Consider the following 26,442-nt stretch of genomic DNA (forward strand, 5'->3'; position numbering starts at 1 on the left):
AAGTTCTACAGACCTCAGAACAATCCACATGTTGAAAATCAGGATGGCTGGTAAGAGAAGTGAGCAGTATCAGGTAAGCTGAAATTTACAGTAATGTGTGAGCTCAGTGAGAACAACAAAATCATATGCCTTTGTGATAGACAAGCCTTCTACAAGCTTTTTTTTTTGGTTGTGGAGGGTATCATGGGGCTTGAACTCTGGGCCTGGGTGCTGTCCCTGAGCTCTTCAGCTCAAGGCTAATGCTCTTCCACTTGAGCCACTGCGCCACTTGCAGGGGATATACCAATCAGATCTATTCTTGAACTTGAGAAGCTTGGGGTTTGGCTGGGAAAATAAACATGCAGATATTTACATGGAATCCAGTAGGGAAGAGTAGGAATAGAAGAAAAAAAAAGGCTTCTCAGAGGAAGGAACCCTCAAGGGGTATCCTGAACATGTTCATCAAGCAAAGAAATCATTTGCTCAGGGCAGAGAAACCAATCCACACAGACAGGCTAGCATAAGACAAAGGATCTAAAATGTAAAAGGAATTCAGCATATGGTTTCAGTTGATCAGCATCTCCCAGGTGACATTCTAACTAAGATATGGATCATCCTGGGCACTTATTCTAAGCGGGATTCAATAAATTTACCACCAATACAAAGAAACAGATACATGGGCCTCTGGCTTTCAAAGGTAGAGGATGAAGCCAAAACGGAACGACTCAAATTGCCTGCCGTTAAGCCAGCCAGAAAGATAGACACAACAGCTGACCACATGGGATGCCTAAGCCTTTTGGCTTTTCCACCTGTTTCTGTGACAGGGTCACCTTGGAAACAGTACCCAGGCTTGTTCTCTGAGGAAACAGCCACATCTTTAAAAAGCACAAACTTACCATTTTAAACAAATAAAAATGCCCAATTTTTTAACAACATATTCTACAGCTAAAATTTTGACAGAAGTTTTGTTGATACGGAGCTACTAGTAACATTGTGATTATGAAAGGTCAATCCATTATTACTCTTTTACTCTGTACCATGATGCCCCCAAATTAGGGTCCAGTATTGTTCAGAAGGAGACATCAGCTTAGAATAAAGTTTGAAAAAAACATGACTAAAATACTTGAAGATAAAAGCTGTTTTCTAGCTGGGTGTCAGTGGCTCACACCTATAATCCTAGCTTCTCAGGAGGCTGACATCTAAGGATCACAGTTCAAAGGTAGCCAAGACATGAAAGTCTGTAAGACTCTTATCTCCAATTAACTACTAAAAAACCAGAAGTGGCACTGTGGTTCAAAGTGGAAGAGCTCTAGCCTTGAGCTGAGGAGCCCAGTACCCAGACCCAGAGTTCAAGCCCCATGCCTGACCAAAAAAAAAAAAAATGTTTTCTGGGGCTGGAAATGTGGCTTTGTGGTAGAGTGCTGAAGCCCCCAGGTTCAATTCCTCAGTACCACATAAACATAAAAAGTCAGAAGTGACGCTGTGACTCAGGGTAGAATGCTAGCTGTGAGCAAAAGAAGTTCAAGGACAGTACCCAAGCCCTGAGTTCAAGCCCCAGGACTGGCAATTTTTTTTCTTAATAAGTTCATATATTACATCTCCATGCTGAGTTCATCATGGATGGATGTGTTGTTTATCCATGAAGGCGGCTGATGTATTCCCATGGGAGAAGAAGGTTCTGGCTGAGGGGTTGCAGATAAGTTTATCTATCCATGTCAAGATCTAGGGTTGGAAGGTCTCACCACTGTACCAAAGTCTTTCTATACTCCAAACACAGATCCCAAAGTCTCTTCACACCCCCCCTAATAGTCCTCATAACTTCTGCATAATTCTAGATGAACAGGCTATGTAAAACATTTTTTTTTTTGCCAGTCCTGGGCTTGAGCTCAGGGCCTGAGCACTGTCCTTGGACTTTCTCAAGGCTAGAGCTCTACCACTTGAGCCTCAGCACCACTTCCAGCTTTTTTCTATGTATGTGGTACTGAGGAATCGAACCCGGGTCTTCATGCATGCTAGGCAAGCACTTTAACCACTAGGCCAAACTCCCGGCCCTGTAAAACATTTTTTTTGTCAGTTGTGGGGCTTGAACTCTGGGCCTGGGGTTGTCCCTGAGCTCTTCAGCTCAAGGCTACCACCCTACCCCTTGAGCCACAGTGCCACTTCCAGTTTTCTAGTGGTCATTTGGAGATAAGCCATGGTGCCCTGCTTGTAAAAATTCTTAAAATCCCAATGGCATCCTGTGAAACTAAGGGTTACAGAGAAAGAGAAATGCCTACCTAGCCTCCTCACCTGGACACAAACTAAGGTGCTCTTTCCTTACTACTGAGGCTGGTAAAACTACAGGTTCCACTCAAAAAGTATCTGTGGCACTCTTCCATGGTACATACTCCAAAACCCAGATGATATATTCCCAATGCCTGGAACCCTTGTTCTGATCTTCACACAAGTACATGGCATTCCCTCATCTACTACACTAACTATATTGATTTCCAACATCATCTCCCTGACCTCCAATTAGACCACTACACTCCTAAGAGCTTACCTTGCAACAGAGCATCCAGAATAACACCTAGGAAGACAGTTTCATGGAACTAAGGGGTAGGAGATCTGGGAGAGATTTCTAATGTGTTAGTGTGCCATGATTTTCAGATACAGAAAGAAAACTCAGACTTTAAGTTGATTTTCCAAAAGAAATAGAGCTAGATGCTGCTCACTGATATGTGATCAGAAAATCCCTGTAAATCATTTTTTTTTTTTGCCTTTCATGATAAAATTGAGGCATTTAATGAAGGCAGTTCCCAAGAAACCTTATATACTCCCCTGGTAAATGGTTCGGTCAACTGTGAAATCTGGGGTGACTTCTAGAATGGCTACACCAGCCTGCAAAGGAGAGAAAATCCACTATGTCCTCAATCTTTGTCTTCTTCCCCCTCTTAACTCAACAGCTGAATGGTTTTCATCAACAACTCCCTAAAAGTGAAAGCCGCTCAATTAATAAAGCTCTAAGTTGTCCTGTGTGGTTCTGAGGTCTCAGGGTGGTACTGAGTATGTAATTGTGGGTTTTGTTTGGGTTCACAGTAGGTGGGGGTTGAGGTGGGTAGAATTTCCTCACTGAAATGCAGGTATCATATCTACAAAGGCGGAAAGTTATGGGTGACTGAACTGCCCCGATGTACCAAATCACTGCAGTAAATCACCATGAAGTCAGTGCTGGATCTGGATCTGAACTCTCTTGCCTTCAACTATTTTATTCTTATTCATTTCCAATACACAAAGACCCAGTTTTGTCTCCATTCAACTCTCCACACAAGCACAGGGATGAATGTTGATACAAGTGTTCCAAATAGTGCAGTAAGTAACCTGTGGCATTTAATTGGAATTAAGAATGCTTTGGAGCAGTTAGGTTCTTGCCTTTGCCCCTGCCCCTGCCTCTGGGGTCTTGATATGAAAATTAATTTCCAAGTATTTTTCAGAAGATCTTCATCTCTATTCTCCTTAGAGTGGTAGAAGACTTCCAGTGTCCATAGGGAACACATTTTTTTTTAACCAGTCCTGTGACTTGAACTCAAGGCCTGAGCACTGTCCTTGGGCTTTCTCAAGGCTAGAACTCTATCACTTGAGCCACAGTATCACTTCCGGCTTTATCTATTTATGTGGTACCAAAGAATCAAATCTGGGTCTTTGTGCATTCTAGGCAAGCACTCTACCACCAGGCCGAACTGCTGGCCCCACATTCTTTTTTTTTTTTTCCCTTTGGACTTGTCTTCTGTTTATTTAAAGTATGAGGCCTAGTTCTAGTGAGAAGTCATGCTGTCAAGAGCCTAGGAGGCTCTCACAGGCTTTGAGTATGGCCTGGGGAATGATTGATTCTAGCAGCTATTATGTGTGTAACCTTGGCTGATAATGAAGGTGCCACCAAAAAAACAGCCTTCAAGCCAGGCTCCAGTGGCTCACACCTGCAATCCTAGCTACACAAGAGGCTGAGATCTGAGGATCATAGTTGGCAACCAGACCAAGCAAGAAAGTCCATGACACTCTTATCTCCGCTAAACTACCAAAAAAGCCAGAAGTGGAGCTGTGGCTCAAGTGGTAGAGTGCTAGCCTTGAGCAAAAGAAGGTCAGCACAAGAGCCCAGTCCCTGAGTTCAAGCCCCAGGATCAGCAAAATAAAACATTAACAACAACAACAACAAAAAGACTCTACCTCAAAGCACCAGTGAGGTGAAATAAGACTGCCTATAAAGAGTTCCACATAAAGCCTAGCATACAATAGACTCCCAAGCAGCTCTGCCACCATAAATCAGGCAAAAGATGCACATGCAAATAAGAGTCAACTCCTTTGTGGCTATCTCTCTCTTCCATACAACCAAGGCATTTATTCTGTCCCATAATCTGATAACTTCAATTGACTTCACTCTTCAGCCTTTGCTGCCAAAGTACGAACAGATGACAGGCAATTACAGACACAGAGTTCTGGGAACTAGGGTACAGGTTCTAAGGATACAGCAGAGATAATCACAGCCCTTTGGTTCCCATTTTCCCAAGATTAAGAGGTGAATGTGGCCTTGATTTATAGCTGAAAGGTTCTGCAGACAAACAGGGGCCTCTTATGACACACTGAGAGTCTAATTTCACTTCGGGGTTTCAACAGACACCAGCCCTCTAAAGATGTCCACACAAGTGTGTCTGCCTAACTTTGTAGTTTTCTTTCCTGATTTAGAAGAAAGGTAGAAACTTCCATTTCTTATGATTATTGTGGACCTGGGAAGGATATAATGAGTCTTCCAAGTCATGTATAAATCCTCAATTTGTGGTTCTATCCTACACAGGATGCATTGGCTTTGAGTTCTTATAGAGATATATGTAAGCTAATATATTGCTCTTTTTTTCCTCTGGTTCACAGGTAAGACTACTCCTGCCTCACAACTAAGTCCCACTAATCATACTATAGGTCTATTGTAAACTAGGATAGCTAATTTTATGTGTCAACTTGCTCAGTCTACAATACCCAGATATTTGGTCAAACGGTAGTCTAGATAATGCTTTGAAGTTAGTAGTTGACTGTTGATTACTGTCCCTTAGGTAAATGAGCCTCACCTAATCAAGTTGAAGACTCTGTGTGTGTGTGTGTGTGTGTGTGTGTGTGTGTGTGTGTGTGTGTGTGTGGCTTGGACTCTGAGCCTGGGTCCTGTCCCTGAGCTCTTCTGTTTGAGGCTACCACCCTACCCTTAGAGCCACAGCCCCACTTCCTGTTTTCTAGTGATTATTGGAAATAAGAGTCTCTTATTCTTTAGTTCTTCAGTGCCCAGCCTGGCTTTGAACCACAATCCTCAGATCTCAGCCTCCTAAGTAGCTAGGATTACAGGCATGAGCCACTGCACCCAGCTCAAGTTGACAACTGTTTTTTTGTTTGTTTGTTTTGTTTTTTGCCAGTCCTGGGGCTTAAATTCAGGGCCCGGGCACTGTTCTTAGGCCCATTTTGCTCAACGTTTGCACTATACCACTTGAGCAACAGCACCATTTCCGGCTTTTTCTGTGTTTGTGGTACCAAGGAATTGAACTCAGGGCTTCGTGCATGCTACATGAGCACTCTACCACTAGGCTATAATCCCGACGTAAGCTGAGGACTTTTAAGGAAAAAGACTGACATCCTGAGGAAGGAATTCTGCCTCCAAACCAACTTTGGACTTGAGCTGAAACACTGACTCCTCCTAGAGTCTATAACCTGCCTATCTACCCTAGATTGAATCATTATTATCAGTTCCTTAAAAACCAATCATTCTTCGCTTCCTTTTACGGTGTTTCTCTGTAGAACTTGCATAGAACAACTCTGATCCAGCCACAAATCACTCGGTCATTGTATTCAAGAACCAGAAATAGCATAGTCATATTAACAAATAGCCTAAATAGGATAATAGATTAAAAAGGCAAACATGCAATAATTCCAAAACTTGAAAGGAGTCAACACTCTACACATCAACAATATTTTATAAATACCATCTCCTTTGCTCCTTATCATACATCTAGGAGGCAGGTGACCTGCCATTTAACACATGAGAAAATAAGCCTAGAAAAGGAGCAATTCTCCTAAGCAGAAATGTAGCTAGTCAAATTCTTTTGCCTTTCCGTCTAAATTGTCTTCCATTAACCTCCTCCTTACCAGTTCCTCTGGGGCAGAATGATGTGAGGGTCCTAAGTTCCCAGCAAAACTTGGGTTTTTTATCTTGATCTGAGCCTTGGCCTAAGTGGGCTTCTTTCTGAAGCATTCAACATGGGCTTGCTGTTTCAGGCCAAAACACTCCCAACTTCATCCAAATGGTTCCTTTCATAGTCACTTCCACTCAAACTTGGACTTCTCCAACCTTGCATCATTAATCTGTGGAGCCACTCTAGCTGCTTACTCTTGAAAACTAACTGGAAAGGAGAATTTGCAGTCTGAATGATGCACCTGCTTAAGATAAAAACTAATGTGGACTGCTTTTCTAGATGCAGTCATGCCAAAGTGTAAGAGGAAAACACAGGGTATCTTATGGGCATCTGTGACTCCTCAGTTCCCTCTCTTCAAGGTGCATTTATCTGCAAAGCTTCAAATAGAGTAGGAAGATGGCTTCAGACTATCACTAAATAAGATGAATATGGTGGTGAGGAGGATACAGAAGGACATCAAGGTCATTCTGAAATGCAAGTACACAAAGGGAAAGAAACAACAAAAGGGGAGACCAATTTTTCATCCCTCCTATGGCTTTTTTTTTTTTTTTTTGCCAGTCCTGGAGCTTGAATTCAGGGCCTGAACACTGTCCTGTGCTTTCTCAAGGTTAGCGCTCTGCCTCTTGAGCCACAACACCACTTCCCATGGCTTCTTTTGTCTGGCCCACCTCCGGGTAAAGCTGGGGTGGAATAGGGTATCTGAGACATTTGTTAAATACCTGCTGACTTGAACCCACTAAAATGCAGAACCTCAGTACTGCTGATGAATGAACATCAGGGTGGAATTTCCCTTGGTTTAATAACAAATGTTGACAGAAGCTTTGTTCACGTTGTTTACTCATGCAGAGCCTTGAGAAGGCAAGGTGTTTGTTCTCACTACATGGCAGACATGTCTAGACAGTGAGCAGGGAAAGGAAGGAGCATCTTGCCTTGCACAATTAGTTACAGGGGAATGCTGAACCCAGCCCAGTGGCCATTGGTGGAGCATTTACTTATTTATTTATGTTTGTCTGTTGGTTTCTTTGTTGAATTTGTCATGGGATTTGAACATAGGGCCTGGGTGCTTTCCCTGAACTTTTTAAGCTCAAGGCTAGTGCTTGACCACTTTGAGCCACAACACCACTTCCAGTTTTCTGGTGGTTAATTAGAGATAAGAGTCTAAGGGACTTTCCTTCTTGGGCTGGCTTTGAACCGAGATCCTCAGATCTTAGACTCCTGAGTAGCTAGGATTACAGGCATGAGCCACAGGTGCCTGGCATGGTGGACCATTCAATATGTCCCATGTAACTATCAACGATATTCCGGTTTCAATCCCTCTACCTTCTCAGAGGCTATCATACTAGCTCCTTAACATGGCAAAATGAAAGAGGAGTAATTTTACTCTGTAGTGGGCACTGAAAGGAGTAGTATGCCTACATTTTATCTCTCTGAGTCCTGGTACATCTTCATGATTACCAGGGTGACTTGGAAAGGTCTACAGTGCTGCAGGTACCAGACCACACACTCTGCCTGTGTTAGTCCACTCAGTTATCCCTGAAATCCCTGGGATTATCATTATTCTCATTTATAGAAGAAAAGCTGGCTTTCTAGAAGGATGAAGTGAGGTTATGAAGGCCTCTCCAAGGTCTATGCTGTTTCTATATTTCTCCAGGAGCTGCCATGCTGCCTCTCTCTCAATATATTACTGAGAGAATGGAGTTTTTCTACAGTGGTAGAATCATTGTATTGGTTGCCATAATTGTGCTTAAACACTGAAACAGCCCTGGTACTAAATATCAAGAAATAGCTGGAAAAAGATAGAGGTTGAAGAGGACAAATGACATCCATTTACCAACATACTGCTATCCAGTCTGGGGACTGGGAACTGTCAATGTCTCTGAATCCTTCATGATCTTTGTCCAACTGGTTCCTATGTCAAATTGAGTTTAATGTAAAAAAAATGTTCTCCATTTCACTGCCTGTCTACTTCCCTGGCCTCGGTATTACTCTTATTCTCTGGACTCTACAACAGCCTCTGAGCTGAGCCTACATCCCATCTTGAACCTTCAGTCATGTCTGGCTCTAAGTACAAATACATTCTATATATTCTCAAGCTGCTGCACTTGACCTTGGTCACCCTAAATTCCTTATTTATTCTTCAAGGCCCCGCTCTTAGGTCCTAAAGATGCTAATGATAGTAAAGGTGATGGACACTATAATCTGAGCACCTGTTGCATGCTTAGTGTATGCCAGGCCCTGGGCTGAGAATCACACTCATGAGCTCACTAAAGCTTCACAACAACCTGGAGACAGAGCATGGCAGAATGAAATGAAAAGAGCTGGCTTAAGGGCATATTGCTAGGAGCAGTGGAGCCAGTCTGTGGCTGCATAACATATAGTCTTCCCACTGGTCCTGATTTGTGGTTGGGCGTCTTATGACCCAACAGAACTTCCTGCTTCCCTATTGGGCTCCTTAGATCACTATCTCATACTGACGTACATGATCCTCTGTTCCATGACCTCCCCTCTGTCACACCAGGATCTTAGTGACTTTGTTGTACCTATGTCATCTGATTTCAGCATCTTCAGAAGTCTCCAGCAAAAGCTGTTTTATGCTGGGAGCCTCCCCAGAGGGTACACAAAGGAAAGGTTTTTAGTTTCCTACCACAGGACAGCCTAGGCTTTAGAAAACTATAAGATGGAGGACAGAGCTAAAAAGAAAAAGGAGCCCTTCTCAAGAATGGCCTGTGTGGCCAATGGTGGTTGCACATTCCTGTAATCCTAGGACTTGGGAAACCCAGGCAGGAGAATCAGGAGTTGAAGTCCAGTCTTGGCTACGTTGGAAGACCACACCTAATCTCTAATTCTGGTCTCTCCCCCCCACAAAGAAGGGCTTAGAATGACCTTCTCCCTAAATATCTGCTTTTAATCTGTTTTTATTTTTTTCTTCCTTATTAGATGAGGGAAGGGGGAGGTTAAGGGTTTAAATCTCAAACTAAGCTTAGAAATTTCTAGGAAGTCAGGGCTTAAACCCAGTTTTCTGAGAAAACAAGATCCCTTGCTCCCTTTTTCCATCTAGACTAAGTAGGTGAACATTTGCTCTGATATGAGTGGGGTATGGAATGCTCATGTTGGGATTCTATTGCACTTCATTTCTCTAATCAATCTTGCTTTAATATCCATTTCTTCCCAAGTCTTGGAAATGCTGGAAGAGGGACCATATTCCTTCCCATTAGTGGGAAGCAGGGTGGTTCTCTCTACTCTGATAAGACTGCTTTTCCAGCTGTTGATAAATTTAACAGATTTTCCATACTCAGTAAATCAATGGGATCCCACAGCTGAGAGAAGAGATATACATAGTATGTAGTGCCTCCCTAGCTGTCAGGGATGACTTGTCTCTGACTGGTAGCCAGAGCCACCCACCAACAAACCATCCATATCATGTGATGTCACAGACATGCCGGGGAAGCTGTCACTTGTGTGCAACACTTGGGGAGATTAATCTTGCCCTGTCTCAGTCTGAACTTGAGCTGCTTAGGAAAGCCGATGTGGGAGAGGGGGCTTTACAGTTTTTGCTCAGAATGTGTTAACACCTAAAAAAATCAGATGGGGAGAGAAGTATTTATGGTTTCTATAAACTTCTATTCCATAAGCCCTGTCAGTAAGGAAACACTAAGGGAAACAGAATGAAAAGACCCCTAGATAAGAGAGGCTAGACTCCATCAGGAAACTATTGTTCTGCTCTGGTCTGTATCTTCATTTCAGAGCCTTACTGAAAGTTTTGTGTGTGCAATAGGCCCAAAGACTATTACGATATAACAAGAAATATAATTTGATTTCCATCCCTGGTTTCTGATAAGAGCTCCCAAACTCTTAGAATTTCCTGATGGGGGAGAAGAAGGCCTTCACAGCCACTTGGCCACTGAGCTGACTCTTGGGTGAAGGCTGGTTGCCACACTTCTGATTAGCAGGTTGGAACTTTCCACTTTACCCTCCAAAGGAAGAGGGCTAGAGGCTTACTTAATAGCCAATGGCCAGTGATTTAATCAATCATGCCAGCAAAATGAATCACAGCAAAACAAATCTACTGAGGGGTTCAAGGAGGTTCCAAGTTGCTAGGAGAAGGTGTTCTACCTTTCCTTGGCAGTCTATCATCCCAATTCCATCAAGACCAGCCTGAGGGCTGCCTGGAAGCTGGAACTTCCTAAATCGTCCAAGAGCCCACATGCCTGAATGACCATATTAGTACCATCAACCCAGAAAAAGAAGACTCTATTCTTTTCAAATCAGAGATAGTAGATGTTGCCAACACCCCACTAGGATCTGCCCTGAATCTAGGGCCTGTCCGGATAGCCTTTCTCTAACCCTTTATCTTGGTCCCAGGGTACATTTTGGCTTCCACTCCTATCAGTTTGCCAAGAATAACAGCATGCCAGGTTGCTCTGGATCTTGCCTTCAGACTATGGAAAAGAGTCAGCAGATAAAAAGAACTTTTCTAGCTGTGAATGTATCAACTTGGCTGCCTGTTATGTTCTATGCTGCCCTGGTGATAAACACATTAGTGGTTTTTTCTTGATGTTCAATGGAAGAAGGGAAAGAGGAACGTGCACCACTATTTTCTATGAGCCCTCTGGGCAATGGCCCAAAGTGCTCTGAGCTACATTTCTTTTTTCTTTTCTTTTCTTTTTTCTTTTCTTTTCATCTACAGTGTCAATGCCAGGTTCATTGGTCTAGAGGTACTCCAAAGGTCTGAGAAAATCAGAGAGCAAGCCAGGTCAAAAAGAAGAAAGCTCAACAGGGCTTTGATCTCAAACACAGTTTTCTACAGAGGAATGGAATTGTTCTGGGAAAAAGCAGGAAGTGGTGCTGTGGCTCAAGAGGTAGAGCTCCAGCCTTGAGAAAGACCAAGGACAGGGCTCAGGCCCTGATTTCAAAAAACAAAACTGGCAAAAAACAAAAACAAAACAAAACAAAAAGCAAAAACTGAAAGTGGTGCTGTGGCTCAAGTTGTAGATCACTAGTCTTGAGCATAAAGAGGCTCAGGGACAGTACCCAGGCTCTGAGTTCAAACCCTACAACTGACAAACAACAAACAAAAACCAGAATATAAGGACCATCAAAATGTTACCACAAATCCAAACTGCTTACAACTCACCTTTCCATCCCTTACTGGATTACTGGTGATGCTACATACAAAACTCAATTATTCTAGCCCAGAATTTCACTAGTCAGCCAGGCACTGGTGGCTTATGCCTGTAATCCTAACTACTCAGGAGGCTGAGATCTAAAGATCGTGGTTCAAAGCTGGCCTGGGCACAAATGTTCTGAGACTCTTCACCAATTAACCAGCAGAAAACCAGAAGTGGCACTGTGGCTCAAGTGGTAGAGCAATAATTTTGAATTGAAGAGCTCAAGGACAACATCCAGGCCCAGAGTTCAAGCCCCATGACCAACCCCCCCCCCCAAAAAAGAATTTCACCAGTCAATAGTCTCAATAAACCAAATGACTGTGACAGTTAAAAACAACTAAACCCTATAGCATCACATTACATATCTACCACAAGATGGACACTACAGCTAAGGTAGATTTCTGTAATATTCAGTAAATAGAACTGTGGAGTTCTGGGGCCTGGGAGTTTGGCCTAGTGGTAGAGTGCTTGCTTAGCATGCAATGACTCTCTGGGTTTGATTCCTTGGTACCACATACCCTGCAAAAAGCCAGAAGTGGTGCTGTGGCTCAAGTGGTAGAGCACTGGCCTTGAGGAAAGCCCAAGGACCGTGCTTAGGTCCTGAGTTCAAGCCGTAGGACTGGCACAAAAAAAAAAGAACTCTGGTGTTCTATAGCTGCCAATGGCAACTTCTATCAACCCAAAGTCCTGCTGAGGTAGGCACCAAAAGATTAGTCACAAAATATGCTTTAATATACCAATATACAAAATATACCCCTATACCTATAGCTTCCTATTTAGGGGTAAAAAAATGAGGTGCAGTGTTTGTCTTCTAGGAGTATCTAGAACAAAAATCTCTCCTCTTCCTTCTTCCTCTTCCTGCTCTTTCCCACTTCCCTTCTCTCCCTCCTCCTCCCTCTTCCCCCCACCCATTGTTCCTCTGAGCGTTATTATAGACTCATATAGACTCATTGTCAAGGGTCAAGCTCTATCTCTAATTTTAAAAAGCTATGAATTAATTCCAAGTCATCTGACAGGATCAGGCATAAATCTCAAGTATGTTTATCCCTTAGGAACATACTATCTATTGAGACTAGCTAGTCCCTCTCAAACTTTTCACAGGCTTTCAGATCCTTAGAGTATGACCAAGGCCACTAGACTTGCTACAAAGGAAGAGGTAATTTTTTGGGGGGGTAGGCTAGAGCTCTACCACTTGAGCCACAACACCACTTCTGACATTTTTCTATGTATGTGGCACCGAGGAATCGAACCCAGGTCTTTGTGCATGCTAGGCAAACACTCTACTACTAGGCCAAACTCCTGGCCCCAGAGGTAATTTTGACTGGAGGCCTAAGAGTACATCACAAGGAACTGTTGTTTCTAGGATTAGTTTCCTTGTGTTTCTGATCAAAGGGATTCCAGAGAAAATGTAGCCTGTCCCTATGGACAGAGCTCTGCAAATACAGAAACCAGCCTATGGTCTTGGCAGGTGACTTGGGTGGGGGGGGCATGTACAGTGCGTGCGTGCGTGTGTGTGTGTGTGTGTGTGTGTGTGTGTGTGTGTGTGTGTGTGTGTGTGTGTGTGAGATGTTGGGAATCAGGGAAGTCAGATGAGACAGACAAGTAAGCACGCCTTCCATTTTCAGCTATGAAATTCAGATTTGTTCCCTCCCTAAAGCCATGAGAAATCACCAATGGAGAAAATTGTTGATGTTAAATCTAAATAGTCATTTTTTCCTATGAAGGAGTGCACATTGATATCTTGGAAGATTATACAACTTAGTGTTTGCTTTCAAAAGAAAAAACCTTCAAAACACATGGATGCTATGTCTGTCCTTTTATTTTGTACCATATGGCACTCTGAATTTTTAGAATCTGAAAAGAGAATTGATTTCAGAGACAAAACTTAACAAGTGACATCGTCATCTGCCATTTTAATTTATTTTGTTACTATGGCTATGGTCCAATTTATCAATCTGAAAGAACTGGTCAGAGAAGATGACAACTTGTGTAACTCTTAGACACATCAGCATAGAGTAAATGATAGATGGTTGTACACAGTACACACATTACTTTATCTCTATATTCAGGAGAATTGAAGGATACACACAGGAGTGGATGGACACATTTCCTTCTCCAGTGAAGAACAAGAACTGAACCAGAGACATTAAAAAAAAACAAAAAACAAAAAAAACGACCAACTACCATAACACAAATCTTAGGTTTCCAGAAACTAGACCTTACTTCCATATCAGGTTTTATTTTGCCATTAGCTTTTGTTTTTAAAGATCTTTCTGCACAAGGGCTTTGTGCTGGTGATATATTACTCATACATCAAGGCTAGGTTTTCACTAAGCCATATAAATAGCTGCATGCCACCTTCATCAGTTCACTGTTTCCAAAAGTTTGGATGTGTGAGGACAACAGATATCTAGATCCTAGTTGCGCTCTTGTGCCTTTATTAAATATTTTTCATTGATCATATTTTTCTCAAAGGAAAATCTACTCGTAGGAGGAAAAAAAGTCATACCTAATAGTGCTTAGGGAAATTAAATGATGGGTAGATGTCACAGGGCTTAGGAAAGGTTGGCAAGGCTTAAGCCCTTGTAAATCTAGTGTCTTAGTTCAGGACTTATTTGGGGACTCTGAAGAACAAAGATATCAGCTTTTCTATACTTACAACACTGTCTTTCTTTTTTTTTTTTTCTTTTGCCAATCCTGCGCTTGAGCTCAGGGCCTGAGCACTGTCCTTGGACTTTCTCAAGACTAGAGCTCTACCACTTGAGCCTGAGCATCATTTCCGGCTTTTTTCTGTGTATGTGGTACTGAGGAATCGAACCCGGGTCTTCATGCATGCTAGGCAAGCACTCTACCACTAGGCCAAACTCCCAGCCCCACAACACTGTCTTTTTTTTTTGTTTTTTCCAGTCCCAGGCTTGGGTTCAGGGCCTGAGCACTGTCCTTGGACTTTCTCAAGGCTAGAGCTCTGCCACTTGAGCACAACTTCTGGCTTTTTTTTTTTTTTTTAATGTATGTGGTACCAAGGAATCCAATCCAGGTTGTCGTGCATGCTAGGCAAGCACTCTACCACTAGGCCAAACTCCTGGTCCTCCCCTGTCATATTTATATGAAGGAAAGAAATGGTATAGAAAAGACATTAATTACTCAGCCTGTAAGAGCAAACTTCCAATCTGGTTGCAAAGCAGAAGTTCATATGCATGTTCACAGACTGTCATGTTCAACAAGTCTTCAAGACTTTTACAAGTAAGAACAACATTAAGTATCATATGGGCTACTCTCCTTACCTTTACAGTAAAGGGAACAGAGGAAGAAGAACCAGATCCAAGACTGTCAATGTCAGTAGTTGGGTGGGTTGCTAACATTTCTGTACTTTTTTTTTGGGTGGGGGGGTCATGGGGCTTAAACTCTGGGCCTGGGAGCTGTCCCTGAGCTCTTCAGCTCAAAGCTACCACCCTACTCCTTGAGCCTCAGCGCCACTTCTGGTTTTCTAGTAGTTAAATGGAGATAAGATTCTCATAGAGTTAGTGTCTGGGCTGGATTTGAACCTTGATCCTCAGATCTCAGCCTCCTGAGTATCTAGGATTACAGGTGTGAGCCACCTTGCCCGGCTTAATATTTGTGCTTTTAAGGAAAGGAAAGCCTTTGGGTGTTTGATTTCTGTGCCATCGTTGAGCTCAGTTTAGTGTCCTCAAATCGCCACCTTGTGGACACTCTTAATGTACATCAAAATTAAGTCACGGATATAGAAGACTGATTCAAGAATAAAGCAAGCTCTTTATCCGAGGATTAAAAAGGTCTCAGAATAACAAAGATAAGGGGGTCATATATTAAGAAGAGAACTGGTACTATCTTAATTAGAAGTTGAAATCATTCAAGATACCAAAGGTCTTCTGAAATAGTAATAAAAGATTAAATTATGTGAAATCTAGTTATAGTACTATGTATTCCATGCTATATATATATATATATATATATATTTTTTTTTTTTGCCAGTCCTGGGCTTGAGCTCAGGGCCTGAGCACTGTTCTTGGACTTTCTCAAGGCTAGCGCTCTACCACTTGAGCCTCAGCACCACTTCTGGATTTTTTCTATGTATGTGGTACCAAGGAATCAAACCTGGGTGTTCGGGCATGCTAGGCAAGTACTCTACCACTAGGCCAAACTCCCGGCCCCATCCATGCTATTTTTGTATGTATGTATGTATGTATGTATGTATGCAAAGTTTAAATCCTTTAAAAGTAAGCTCTGGGAGCTGGGAGTTTGGCCTAGTGGTAGAGTGCTTGCCCAGCATGCACGAAGCCGGAAATGGTGCTGTGGCTCAAGTGGTAGAGCTCTAGCCTTGAGAAAGCACAAGGACAGCACTCAGGCCCTGAGTACAAGCCCCAGGATTGGCAAAGCAAAACAAAATAAAAACAATAAAATAAGCTCTGGTAGTTGTGGTATTTTAACACAGCACCAAGATGCTAGACAAAATGTTACACAACAGTTATTGAGGATAATGGATTCTTGATCCATTAGCCTTAGGCCTGTCCTTTCAGTTTTACAATCTGGGGAAAGTTATTTCCCCTTCCAGGGCTTCTATCAAATGGGAATTATGATAATATCTACTGCCAAGGAAGGCTGTGAGGGACACAGTAGCATAACAGTTCTAAAGCATCAACATAGTGCTTGGCACATAAGATAAAATAAAGTTAGGGCTTGAGCTCAGGGCCTGAGCACTGTCCTTGGACTTTCTCAAGGCTAGAGCTCTACCACTTGAGCCTCAGCACCACTTCCGGCTTTTTTCTTTGTATGTGGTACCGAGGAATCGAACCCGGGTCTTCATGCATGCTAGGCAAGCACTTTACCACTAGGCCAAACTCCCGGCCCTGGATTTCTTGATTACTCTATTTAATGACAAAAGTGACATGATTAACATACTTATTTTTTCTTATCAGTAATTTTCAATACTAGAACATTCGAGGTAGAGAAAAGATCTGGGAGAACTTCTGAGTACATAATGTTAATAGATGATGAATTCTTAGGAAAGTAAAATAAAGAGATGTACCTTGATGCTACATGGCAATCTCAAAAGAAAGCTCAAACCAGAAGCCAGACTTGATGTAACACCAAGTCATGACATGCTCCAGCTAAAAGAGTCTCAGACTATCATCCTCAACTTTATATATGAATGACTGAGAAAGAGAGAGAAAGAGAGAGCTCATTTGTTCATTCATTTATCTATACATTCTGTAATTCGGCATCTTGTTTCTTCCCCCTTTCCCTCCCTCCCTTCCATCATTCTTTCTTTCCTTACTTTTGCTAGTCCTGGGGCTTGAACTTAGGGCCTAGCTGCTATTCCTTGTGTTCCAAGCTAATGTCCTACCACTTCCAATATTTCCATTCTTATTACTTTGTGTATTTTTTCAGTGCTGGGGATTGAACTCATGACCTCTCACATGATAGTCAGGCACAGTACCAATGAGCTATCCCCCTGTTCAACAATATTCATGACCTTCTCTTATGTACAGTCAACTAGAGATTCAGTAATAAACAAAGGTTCTGGTGTCATAGTAGCTCTTATAAGCAGGAGTGGGTAAGGAGATGTTAAATTACGATATAACCTTGGAATCGATAGGTATGAAGTTCCTTGGAGATCAATGTGATGAAAAATCATGAATTCCCAGAAATCTCACATGCTTGATTCAGTTTCCCATAATGCTATTCAACTTCTGCTAAAGACATGCTGCCTTTCAATAAATATAAAACTTTCCATTTATTACCTTAATTAGCTATATTCACTTTATAACTGGCTTTTAGGGGTTTATCATTAGCCTTTGTGGCAGATGTATTTTCATAAAACTCAGTGCAGAGAGACACTCAGGAGATCCCACAACAATTTAAACACAAGGGATGCAAGAAGACTGATTGAGGGTTTCTCTGTATCAACCAAGCTATGTAAAGCATGTTTAGGAATTTCAATTTGGGGTTTAACAATTTTTTTTCCCTATTGCCAGTCCTGGGGATTGAACTCTGGGTCTGAGTGCTGACCCTGAGCTTCTTTGGATTACAGTGCCATTTCTGTCTTTTTCTTGAGTAGTTTATTGGCGATAAGACCCTCATGGACTTTCTTGCCTGGGATGGCTTTGAACTATGATCCTTAGCTCTCAAACTCCGCAGGAACTAGGATTATAGGTGTGGGCCACCTGGGCCCAGCTTAAAATTTTTTTTGAATTTAAAAATTTATTAATGATGAGCTTACTGTATAAGCACACAACCAGGTCAATTTGAATTTGTGATAAGCTTTTTCAGGAGGACAGAGGTAGGACAGACACTCCTTCAAAGGGAATGGTCACCGAGGGCTACTCCCTGGATGCAGAATCAAGAGGGAACTAGCTATGCAGAGACCTGAGACATAGGATGCAAATCCAGAAACAGAAAGAGCAAAGGCTATGGGACTGGGAAGAGCTTGGGGAGACAGGAGACTAGAAGACAGCTGCAAGGGAAACAAGGAGGGAACCACTGAGGGCCAGGTTCTCTGCAGGAGGATCAGGACAGCTATACCAAGGAGTCAGGACTCCATTCATCATGCAAAGTTTGTTTAAAAGATTGATACAGCTGGTCTGTTTTCCAGTGATACTCTAGCAGCTGGTGGAGCCTGTCTACCCAGGCCTTCTGACTCATAGTCCATCCAGCAATGTCCTCCAATTCTCTACCACACCATGGATGGCAGAAGTTGAGGCAGCCAGGTCAATCTCCAGAAAACTTCAGTAAAGGCGCCTGAGAGAAAGTAGGAGCCAAACTTCATCCCACTTCACTAAAAGACAGATGTCTCAAGGCACTTACCCGCTTGTAATGTCGTCAGTCCTGATGTTCTTGCTCAGTACATCCCCGTCGCTCATGTAGCCAGGGGCATCCATGCTGATACCTTCCAGGTCCACCTCCTCTCCGGCCTTGTCTGTGACGTCCACATGGCAGACACTGCTGCCCCTGGAGGCCAGCTGCCTCCTCAGTGGGGCGGAATACACGTAGCGGCCTGACTCAGAGCTGATGAACCGGCTGGCATTGGCTCGAGGTGGGTACCCGTTGCCCATTGAAGGAGCGTCACCTGCCTGAAGCCGAGGGCTGGATTGGCCGAGTCTCCAAGACAGAGGAGTGGGCCTCCCTGTTAGGCTAAGGATACTCCGGCCACTTATCTCTGTGGTGACATTGGTGTCAAATGTGGTTTCCAATGTGCTAAAACAATAAAATCAGCCTGAAGTTAGACCCTAGAGTATCCAGAATATTTTGCAGTTTATATATTTTTAGACTTTTAGGATTATGAAAAAAAATTATATGGGAAGTGGTATAAATGACAGGCATGAGGTACTACATGGTATGTTTCTGCTATTAAAACTGGAAAAGAGTCTGGGCACTGGTAGCTCATATCTGTAATCCTAGCTACTCAGGATGCTGAAATATGAGGATTGTGGTTCAAAGCCAGCCCAAGCAGAAAAGCCCATGAGACTCTTATTTTCAATTAACCAGTAAAAAGCCAGAAGTAGAGCTGTGACCAAGTAGCAGAGCACTGGCCTTAAGCTAAAGGGACAGTGTCTAGGCTCAGTACTGACACGCACTTGTACACATATGCATGCATGTGCGTAGTGTGTGAGCACATGTACATATACTCACAAGAGAAAAGAAAAGCTGTAGGTCTATATAGTGTTCTGAAATACTAGCAGAATTTTCCCTTAATAACATAGTGTAAGATACTCTCTACCAATTACTTTAGTTAAATATTACCAGAGTCTTTTCCCTAACCTAGGAAAGTAAACAGAAAATGCAGAGGTAGCAAAGAAGGGGCATGAAAGTTTCCACTGTCATTTGCTCTAGAATGGTATATCTGCTCTGTTCCCCTAAAGTCAGGACCCTTAGAACTCCAGAGGGCCTAACATCCCACTTCATATCCTCAGCTTTCTTCCTACTGAACAGAGGGGAGGATTCTAATTTTTCTAAATTTCTGAGGTCCATTTCCCCCAGACTTTTACTTCTACCATATCTTATCTAAAACACCTGAGAAGAATGGCAAATGTCAGGGTTTGGGATCCGTAATGTCAGTTCGCATGGGCTAGCTCTGTCAGGACACTGAGCTCATCAGTGGGCACTGGCAAGACCCTTGTGCTTCACAGGCCTCCATGGCACACTGAGGTCCAGGTTCCTTTCAGAACATCACTGGGCTTCCCTCCCTGGTAGAATGTAAGAGTCTATCCCAAAGAAGAAACCAGGGAGGGTTTATTTCCTGTCAAAATTACCATCCTACTTCAAGCCAAGAAATCCATCAAAAGAAATGCTGTAGAAATGTCAGCTCAGTTTTGGTGCTGATGGTAGAAAAAGGACTGTTTCATACCTAATCACAGAGTCACAAATGAGCCACATCTAGCTCAGGGCCTGAGCACTGTCCTTAGACTTTCTCAAGGCTAGGGCTCTACCACTTGAGCCTCAGCACCATTTCCGGCTTTTTTCCTATGTATGTGGTACCAAGGAATCCAAACCTGGGTCTTTGTGCATGCGAGGCAAGCACTCTACCACTAGGCCAAACTCTCAGCCATGTCCTTATATTCTTAAAGGCTTTGGAGATAGTGCCTCTAAAACTCCCAAGCTCATTTTCCTCTATAGAGCATATGCCCTGCCTAGAGCTATTTTTCTTGTCCTTTTCCCAACTCCATCCTGGAAGTGGCCTCAGTTCCCACATTCTGGACACCTCACTCCAGCTACTACAGACAAACCCACAGTGGTTAACCCTAATCTGCCAGAACTGCTGACAGTGGGGAAGCCCTACCTCTCCCCTCCTTACTCATTTACTAAAGAAACTGAAATTGGAGAAGCAAAGGAGACTCCCTGGGAATTCAGCAGGGGTAGTTAGGCCTTTCCTTTGATTTTTCAAAGCCTGACTCAAACTGTGAAATGTCATTCTTCCCAAATCTCAAAGGACATCACAGGGTTGCATCCTCTTCAGCTTCTTGCTGAGCAATCAAAACAACCTGATAAATGTTTCCAATGTAACCCTAGATTCCATCCAACTGAATTATAGTTTAAACACATTTAACATTTTATAAACATTTCTGTACGTGTTTTATGCATGTGCATGACTAATAATATTTCAGTGTTGTACATCAGAAGAGTGGGTAGGAATTCAAGTTATTCAATTTATCACACAGTTCAAACATAGTTCACCTGCTCATTTCAACAGCACAACACAGTTTTGGAAAAATACAAGTAGAGTGAAACTTAAATACAGTTGTCTCTGTAATATCCTCTGCAAAGTGAATCTAGTTAACCTGCTTTGGGAAGGAGTCTTCTCATCCTAACTTCTCTTTTTCCCTCCACTCTCTTCAACATGTCATCTACCACTCGTTGTGACTTCTAGCATTTTTTAGGAGCAAGGTCATTTTTTCCCACTGTGAACCAAATTATATTGTGGGTGACACAAGTCAACACATGAGAAATAGTGTGAAAATCAAGTTTCCAGTTAATTCAGCCAAGTAATCCGTGCTGTTGATACCTGTGTGTCACCTGAGTTCCCCGTAAACTGGACATGGTCTCCTCCAAATTCTGCCGTAGATCAGCAATGTTCTTCACAGTCCGCAGTCGCCTAGCCTCAGGGTCTTCCCCTGGGAAAAGGAAGGTTACCATTTTACTCTGATAGAGCAGGTTCCCGAGAGCAACTGCATGTCGTTGACTGTAAACAGTCTATATGCCCAGATTTTGGCTTGCTTGTGGGTGCTTTATAAACACTTAAAAATAAATGCATGAATACATGATGAATGAATGGATGGATTCCCAAGGAAGGTGTTGAAATCTAAGGAGTTTCTTCTTCTAGGCGCCTCCTGAAGTAGGTGGGGTTTAGTTTGTGGGGGATGCAAAGCACCTAGTTCACATCTTCACAAAAAAGTTATTTATAGGTTAGGGGAATCATGTTCCCAATGCAAAGGTGTGTTTGATACTTGTTTTCTCTGTATTAGTGATGTAGGTGGCTGCTTATGGGTTCTGCTTTACAACCTGTGCATGCGGCTAAAGGACATGTACTTGTTCATCACAAATTAAGTCTTCCTTCTCCCTTCTGAGCTGTACCAGGTGATTACAAATTCTAGTTCCTTTAATTACTGGCTGTGTGGTTAGCTGTAGGGAACTGGCTGAGCTCTGTCATCCTTCTGAATTCAGGCCCCCATGAGCCTGGCTCTATAGAAGTAGCCTCCAAGGACAGTGGTGGGGACAGCATGGGATAAGGCCTGGAGGACCCTTCACACAGTGCCCATCACACATGCTAGCCAGGGTCTGAAGTGCAGAACCACAGAAAAAATAGCTAGACTTTCATTTGACATGATCATAGCCTTCCTTTATTTGGGCAAGATTTTCCATGAGGCACTTCACTGAGTAGGGTTCAAGTTGGCACTGTTATGAGAAATATGCCACCCACAAGCTAGGAAGCCATATGTCTCTCTGTCTAGGCTTATTTCAGGTTCTCCAGCTACTCTGTCTTATTTGGCCTCACAAGGAGATAAGAAAAGAAATAACTATAATAATGATTAAAGGAACCAAAATATTTTCCTCCTAAGAGTAATTTCAGGGAAAGCTAAGAAGATTAAGAAACTAAAATCAAGGGTCATTACGTGCCGATGACTATTTTCGAGTACTGAATGAGTATTTTTGGAGCACTCTTCCTATAGAAAATAGCACACATGGACAGCAGCAAGCAGGAGTAATATTAGACATTGAGTTAAACTTGCAACAACTATTGCTAATAGAGAAATAGGCAGCTAAGAAATATCATAGGATTATTTTTCTCTTCTGAGAAAGATAGTAACTTCCTTGGGTTGTTCTCAGCATGGTAGTACCTGGAATCTGGGGGATGAGTCAATGACAGACATGAGATTTTTTTTTTTTTTTTTTTTGCCAGTCCTGGGCTTGAGCTCAGGGCTTGAGCACTGTCCTTAGGATTTCTCAAGGGTAGAGCTCTACCACTTTTGCCTCAGCACCACTTCCAGCTTTTCTCTATGTATGCTGTACCAAGGAATCGAACCCAGGTCTTTGTGCATGCTAGGCAAGCACTCTACCACTAGGCCAAACTCCCAGCCCCAGCCATGCGATTTTTATGGAAGAAAAGTACGACAGCAAACTCTCTAATCTTGGGAGTTCAACTGTTTTCAATTTTCTACTCCTTTGTCATCCAGAGAACCTTGGAAGGCCTTTTGGTCTTATCTGAACAGTATTCAACCTTACTTTTCCAACCCAAGTCTTTAAAATCCATATATGTGCATATACATATATGTGCCTGATAAAGACCTATTCTACCTTTCCCTAAGAGAATTGTAGGAATGAAAATGTATTGACTTTTAAAATTATCAATATTTTTTTCTTTTTTTTTTTCTTTTTCTTTTTCTTTTTTTTTTTTTTTAACCAGTCCTGGGCTTGAGCTCAGGGCCTGAGCCCTGTCCTTGGACTTTTCTCAAGGCTAGAGCCCTACCACTTGAGCCTCAGCACCATTTCTGGCTTTTTTCTATGTATGTGGTACCGAGGAATCGAACCCGGGTATTCGTGCATGCTAGGCAAGCACTTTAACCACTAGGCCAAACTCCTGGCCCCTCAATATTTTTTTTTTACTGCCAGCTGGACTACATTTTATCTAAGGCTGTCAACAAATGGACAGGTCCTGTGGGTATTTCTAGGCCTGATATTGAACATTTCTTAAGAATCTAAGTGTAGGTACAAGTTTTCAAATTGCCTTCATTACTTAATCACTTGTGCTAAATGTGTTTGTATATCCATGTCTGGATGAATGGTATACCTGCCTTCCTTGACTCCTTTAGAAATTCAGTGTTACTGGAATGTGGCTCAGTGGCTACGTATATGCTTTACTTACATGTGTGGGGCCCAAGTTTCTAGCCCTAGCACCAGTATGGGGGTGTGTTTTCTAGGAATTGAGCACAATGTCTCCCACCTTTGACTTTTGGTAATATTCAGGTACATGCTTAAGAAATAATTTATTTCCCAGCTGATGTTTAGTAAGTGTGGAGTTGAAGGCAAGGCATGGACTTTCTATTTGCATAAAGATGTGATTCAAGCAAGCATGGTTTTGTATTCCTGTCACCCCAGCACTCACTGAGACAGTGAGCCAACCTAGCTACATCATGATACCTATCTCAAAGGAAACATGTGAATTGTAGCATTGTGGACATTTGACCTTGGACATGTATGTACCCTTTTCAATCTCATTTGCTAAATGGGAAGAACATGTCTTTTCCATAAGTGCTTACCTGAGAGGCAGATGATACATACATATTATAAACTGACAGGAACCCACAGGACACATATAAAAAGAGTACATCCTGTACCCCTTTTGGGAGTTCTGATAGGATTTGTTTGCTCCCCTCAGAGCCCTACACTAAAACATAAATCCAAAGGTAGTGTAGAATCAAACACTAATCTACCTGGTGATCCCATGAGATAACATTCTGAACACTAACTATGCCTCCTTGGTCACTGTATAGAAAATAAGATTTTTCTCATCAACTCATACTCTCACCACAGAGATTTTAAAAACCAAGCTACTCTGCATCTACCTGAAATCTTACATCTGCCAAGGAAAACCTCAAGGAACTACAAGCTATGACTAAGAGAGAACAAATCATAACCCATGACTGAGTTTGTAGGATATAAACTTGTTAAGGAACATGGAAGGGAAGCAAAGCTGCTTATCAGAAGAAGAAGGCTTAATGGACAGGCTGATACCTGGGGAAAGATGGGAATTGTCTGCGGATAGTTTGAGGCTGAATTACATCCAACGATTGAAAATGTATCATTATCTATTGAATCAAAGGGGAAAAAAAGCTGCTTTAGAAGAGACAATTTTTTTTTTTTGCCAGTCCTGGGCTTTAGCTCAGGACCTGAACCCTGTCCTTGGACTTTCTCAAGGCTAGAGCTCTACCACTTCAGCCTCAGCACCACTTCTAACTTTTTTCTATGCATGTGGTACCAAGGAATCGAACCCGGGTCTTCGTGCATGCTAGGCAAGCACTCTACCAGTAGGCCAAACTCCCGGCCCCTAGAAGGGACAATTTATGTCAAAAGACATATTCAAGCACAAGCTGAAAGATGATCTATTAGAAAATTAGAAAGCTATAGGAAGGATTTGTGGGCTTTGTGGGTTTCTTCTACCTCTACAGTCTAAGATGCATTTGTCAACCACAATGCTATGTGCATGAAAATATACCTGTTTGCATCCACAAGGTTAAAACTGAACAACTGATCAAACAATATATTTTTTTGGGGGGGTCATGGTGCTTGAACTTTGGCTTGGGCAATGTTCCTGAGCTCTTCAGCTCAAGGCTACCGCCCTACCCCTGAGCCATGGCCACTTCCCATTTTCTAGTGGTTAATTAGAGGTAAGAGTCTCGGGGTCTTTAGTGTCCAGGCTGGCTTTGAATCATGATCCTCAGATGTCAGCATCCTGAGTTGCTAGGATTACAGGTGTGAGCTACTGTGCCCAGCTCAAACAATATCTTAATTCTCACTTCTCAGTACAACTCCTCCACTTAATGGCATTTCAAGGGCTGTACTATAGATGAGTTTAATTTCACCTCATGCTGTCCAGTGTCTCAATTTTAAAAACTCACAATAGAGTCATACATTCAATTACTACCACTTGAATGTAAGTGGGAGTCACCCTGACCCACTGAGTTTTCAGGTAATTCCGGCTGTGCAAGCCAGCTGCCCAAGCCCAGCTGGCCATTCTTTAGGCTTTCTCAGAAAGCTCAGATTTTTTTTTCATAAAGTGCCAGGACCCAGGAATCATGGGAAGAAAAAGAAAAGTCAATGGAAGATTGCAAGCAGCAATGTATCCCTCTGAAACCTAAGTGATATCTGGAAAATTCTCTGGCTTCATGTTTTCTTTTTCAAATGGAATTTGGCTGAGATTTGATGCTAACAGGAACCCCCACAGGACACAGAAGCTTATTCACCAAACCCTTTTGATGTGTCCACTAAGAACATGATCTGGAATGGAGTGGAGACCGAGCAGCTATCTGAATTCATACCCTTCTAAGAGCTTGTGATTTTTCTACACTATTCATATATTCATATACAAAGGAGATACAAACCCTGAAAAGGAGTCATATAATCAATATCAAATGGGAAGCTTCAAACAATTCTAAGATAGGTCACTTACAAATGATTTGAGAAATCTCTGCACCATCCCTGTGCCCAGATGGCAGTTAAAATTAATACTCAGAGCTAATGGTAAGATGAATGTTTCAATCACATGGGCTATAGACCAATTCCACAATTGCAATGGAGATATTAAAATAGCATGGTCATTGTTATCTAGTCTACTCAATTAATTTTGAACACAGATTCAATTTTTACCCAACTCTGGAAATGGTAAGATAGGAGACAAGTGATACAACCACTGGTAAATATGTGATTTCCCCCTCATTTCCCTGGTAGGAGGCGGCTGGAACTCAGGACATAGAGCTTTGTGACAGGGGAAGGGGACAGAAAAGATGGTAGTTTGGAACATGCTATAGTAGGAATTCTAATTCAGAGGTAGGCTGGAGGCATAGCTCACTGGTAGAGCATATGCTTAGAATATACAAGGCCCTTGGAATAATGTTTAGTACACACACACACACACACACACACACACAAATTTTAATTCAGGTATGACTTTTCTCCTTTGTATTAAGGATTTGACATTATAACATCATTCAGTAAACAATATAACTTCCCTATAATCATCATCATTGTCAAAGTATTTATTAACTTTGGGTATTTTAAAATTTGTTTTTAGAAAAACAAATCATGTTAAAATCTTTCCAATTAATGGAAAATGCTAAGAATGCCTTCTTAATCTGTGCTTCTCTAAGGAGAAAAAGAAATCCAATATTTTAGAGTTCCAAATCTTGTTAAGAAGCAATGTTAGAGTAAACAAGGTGATTCCAAGTTATAGAGCAGAGCAATCCAGTTACCCTAAAGGAATGACACTGAATCTATCTTAAATGTAACACTCAGCAACAGGTAAGAATTTTTTTTTCATCTCCTTGCATTCTGAGGATCAAAAAGATCATAAGACAGAG

At 42.2% G+C, this 26,442-nt stretch overlaps 1 protein-coding gene across 3 annotated transcripts in view; it reads right to left on the minus strand.

Moving 5' to 3' along the window:
• Nav2 (neuron navigator 2) overlaps positions 1-26,442 on the minus strand; it is a 379,403-nt gene that overhangs the window by 138,217 nt on the left and 214,744 nt on the right. For all 3 annotated transcript variants that reach the window (XM_090348005.1, XM_090348004.1, XM_090348003.1), the window contains exons 9-10: positions 20,874-20,982; positions 18,179-18,568 (exon numbers count right to left, since the gene is read on the minus strand). In XM_090348005.1, coding sequence (XP_090204131.1) covers positions 18,179-18,568; positions 20,874-20,982 — 499 coding nt within the window. The remainder of the gene's footprint in view (positions 1-18,178; positions 18,569-20,873; positions 20,983-26,442) is intronic.

The sequence above is a fragment of the Megascapheus bottae genome, chromosome 16, assembly GCF_031878675.1.
Source record: "Megascapheus bottae isolate mThoBot1 chromosome 16, mThoBot2.hap1, whole genome shotgun sequence".
Classification (NCBI taxonomy): Eukaryota; Metazoa; Chordata; class Mammalia; order Rodentia; family Geomyidae; genus Megascapheus; species Megascapheus bottae.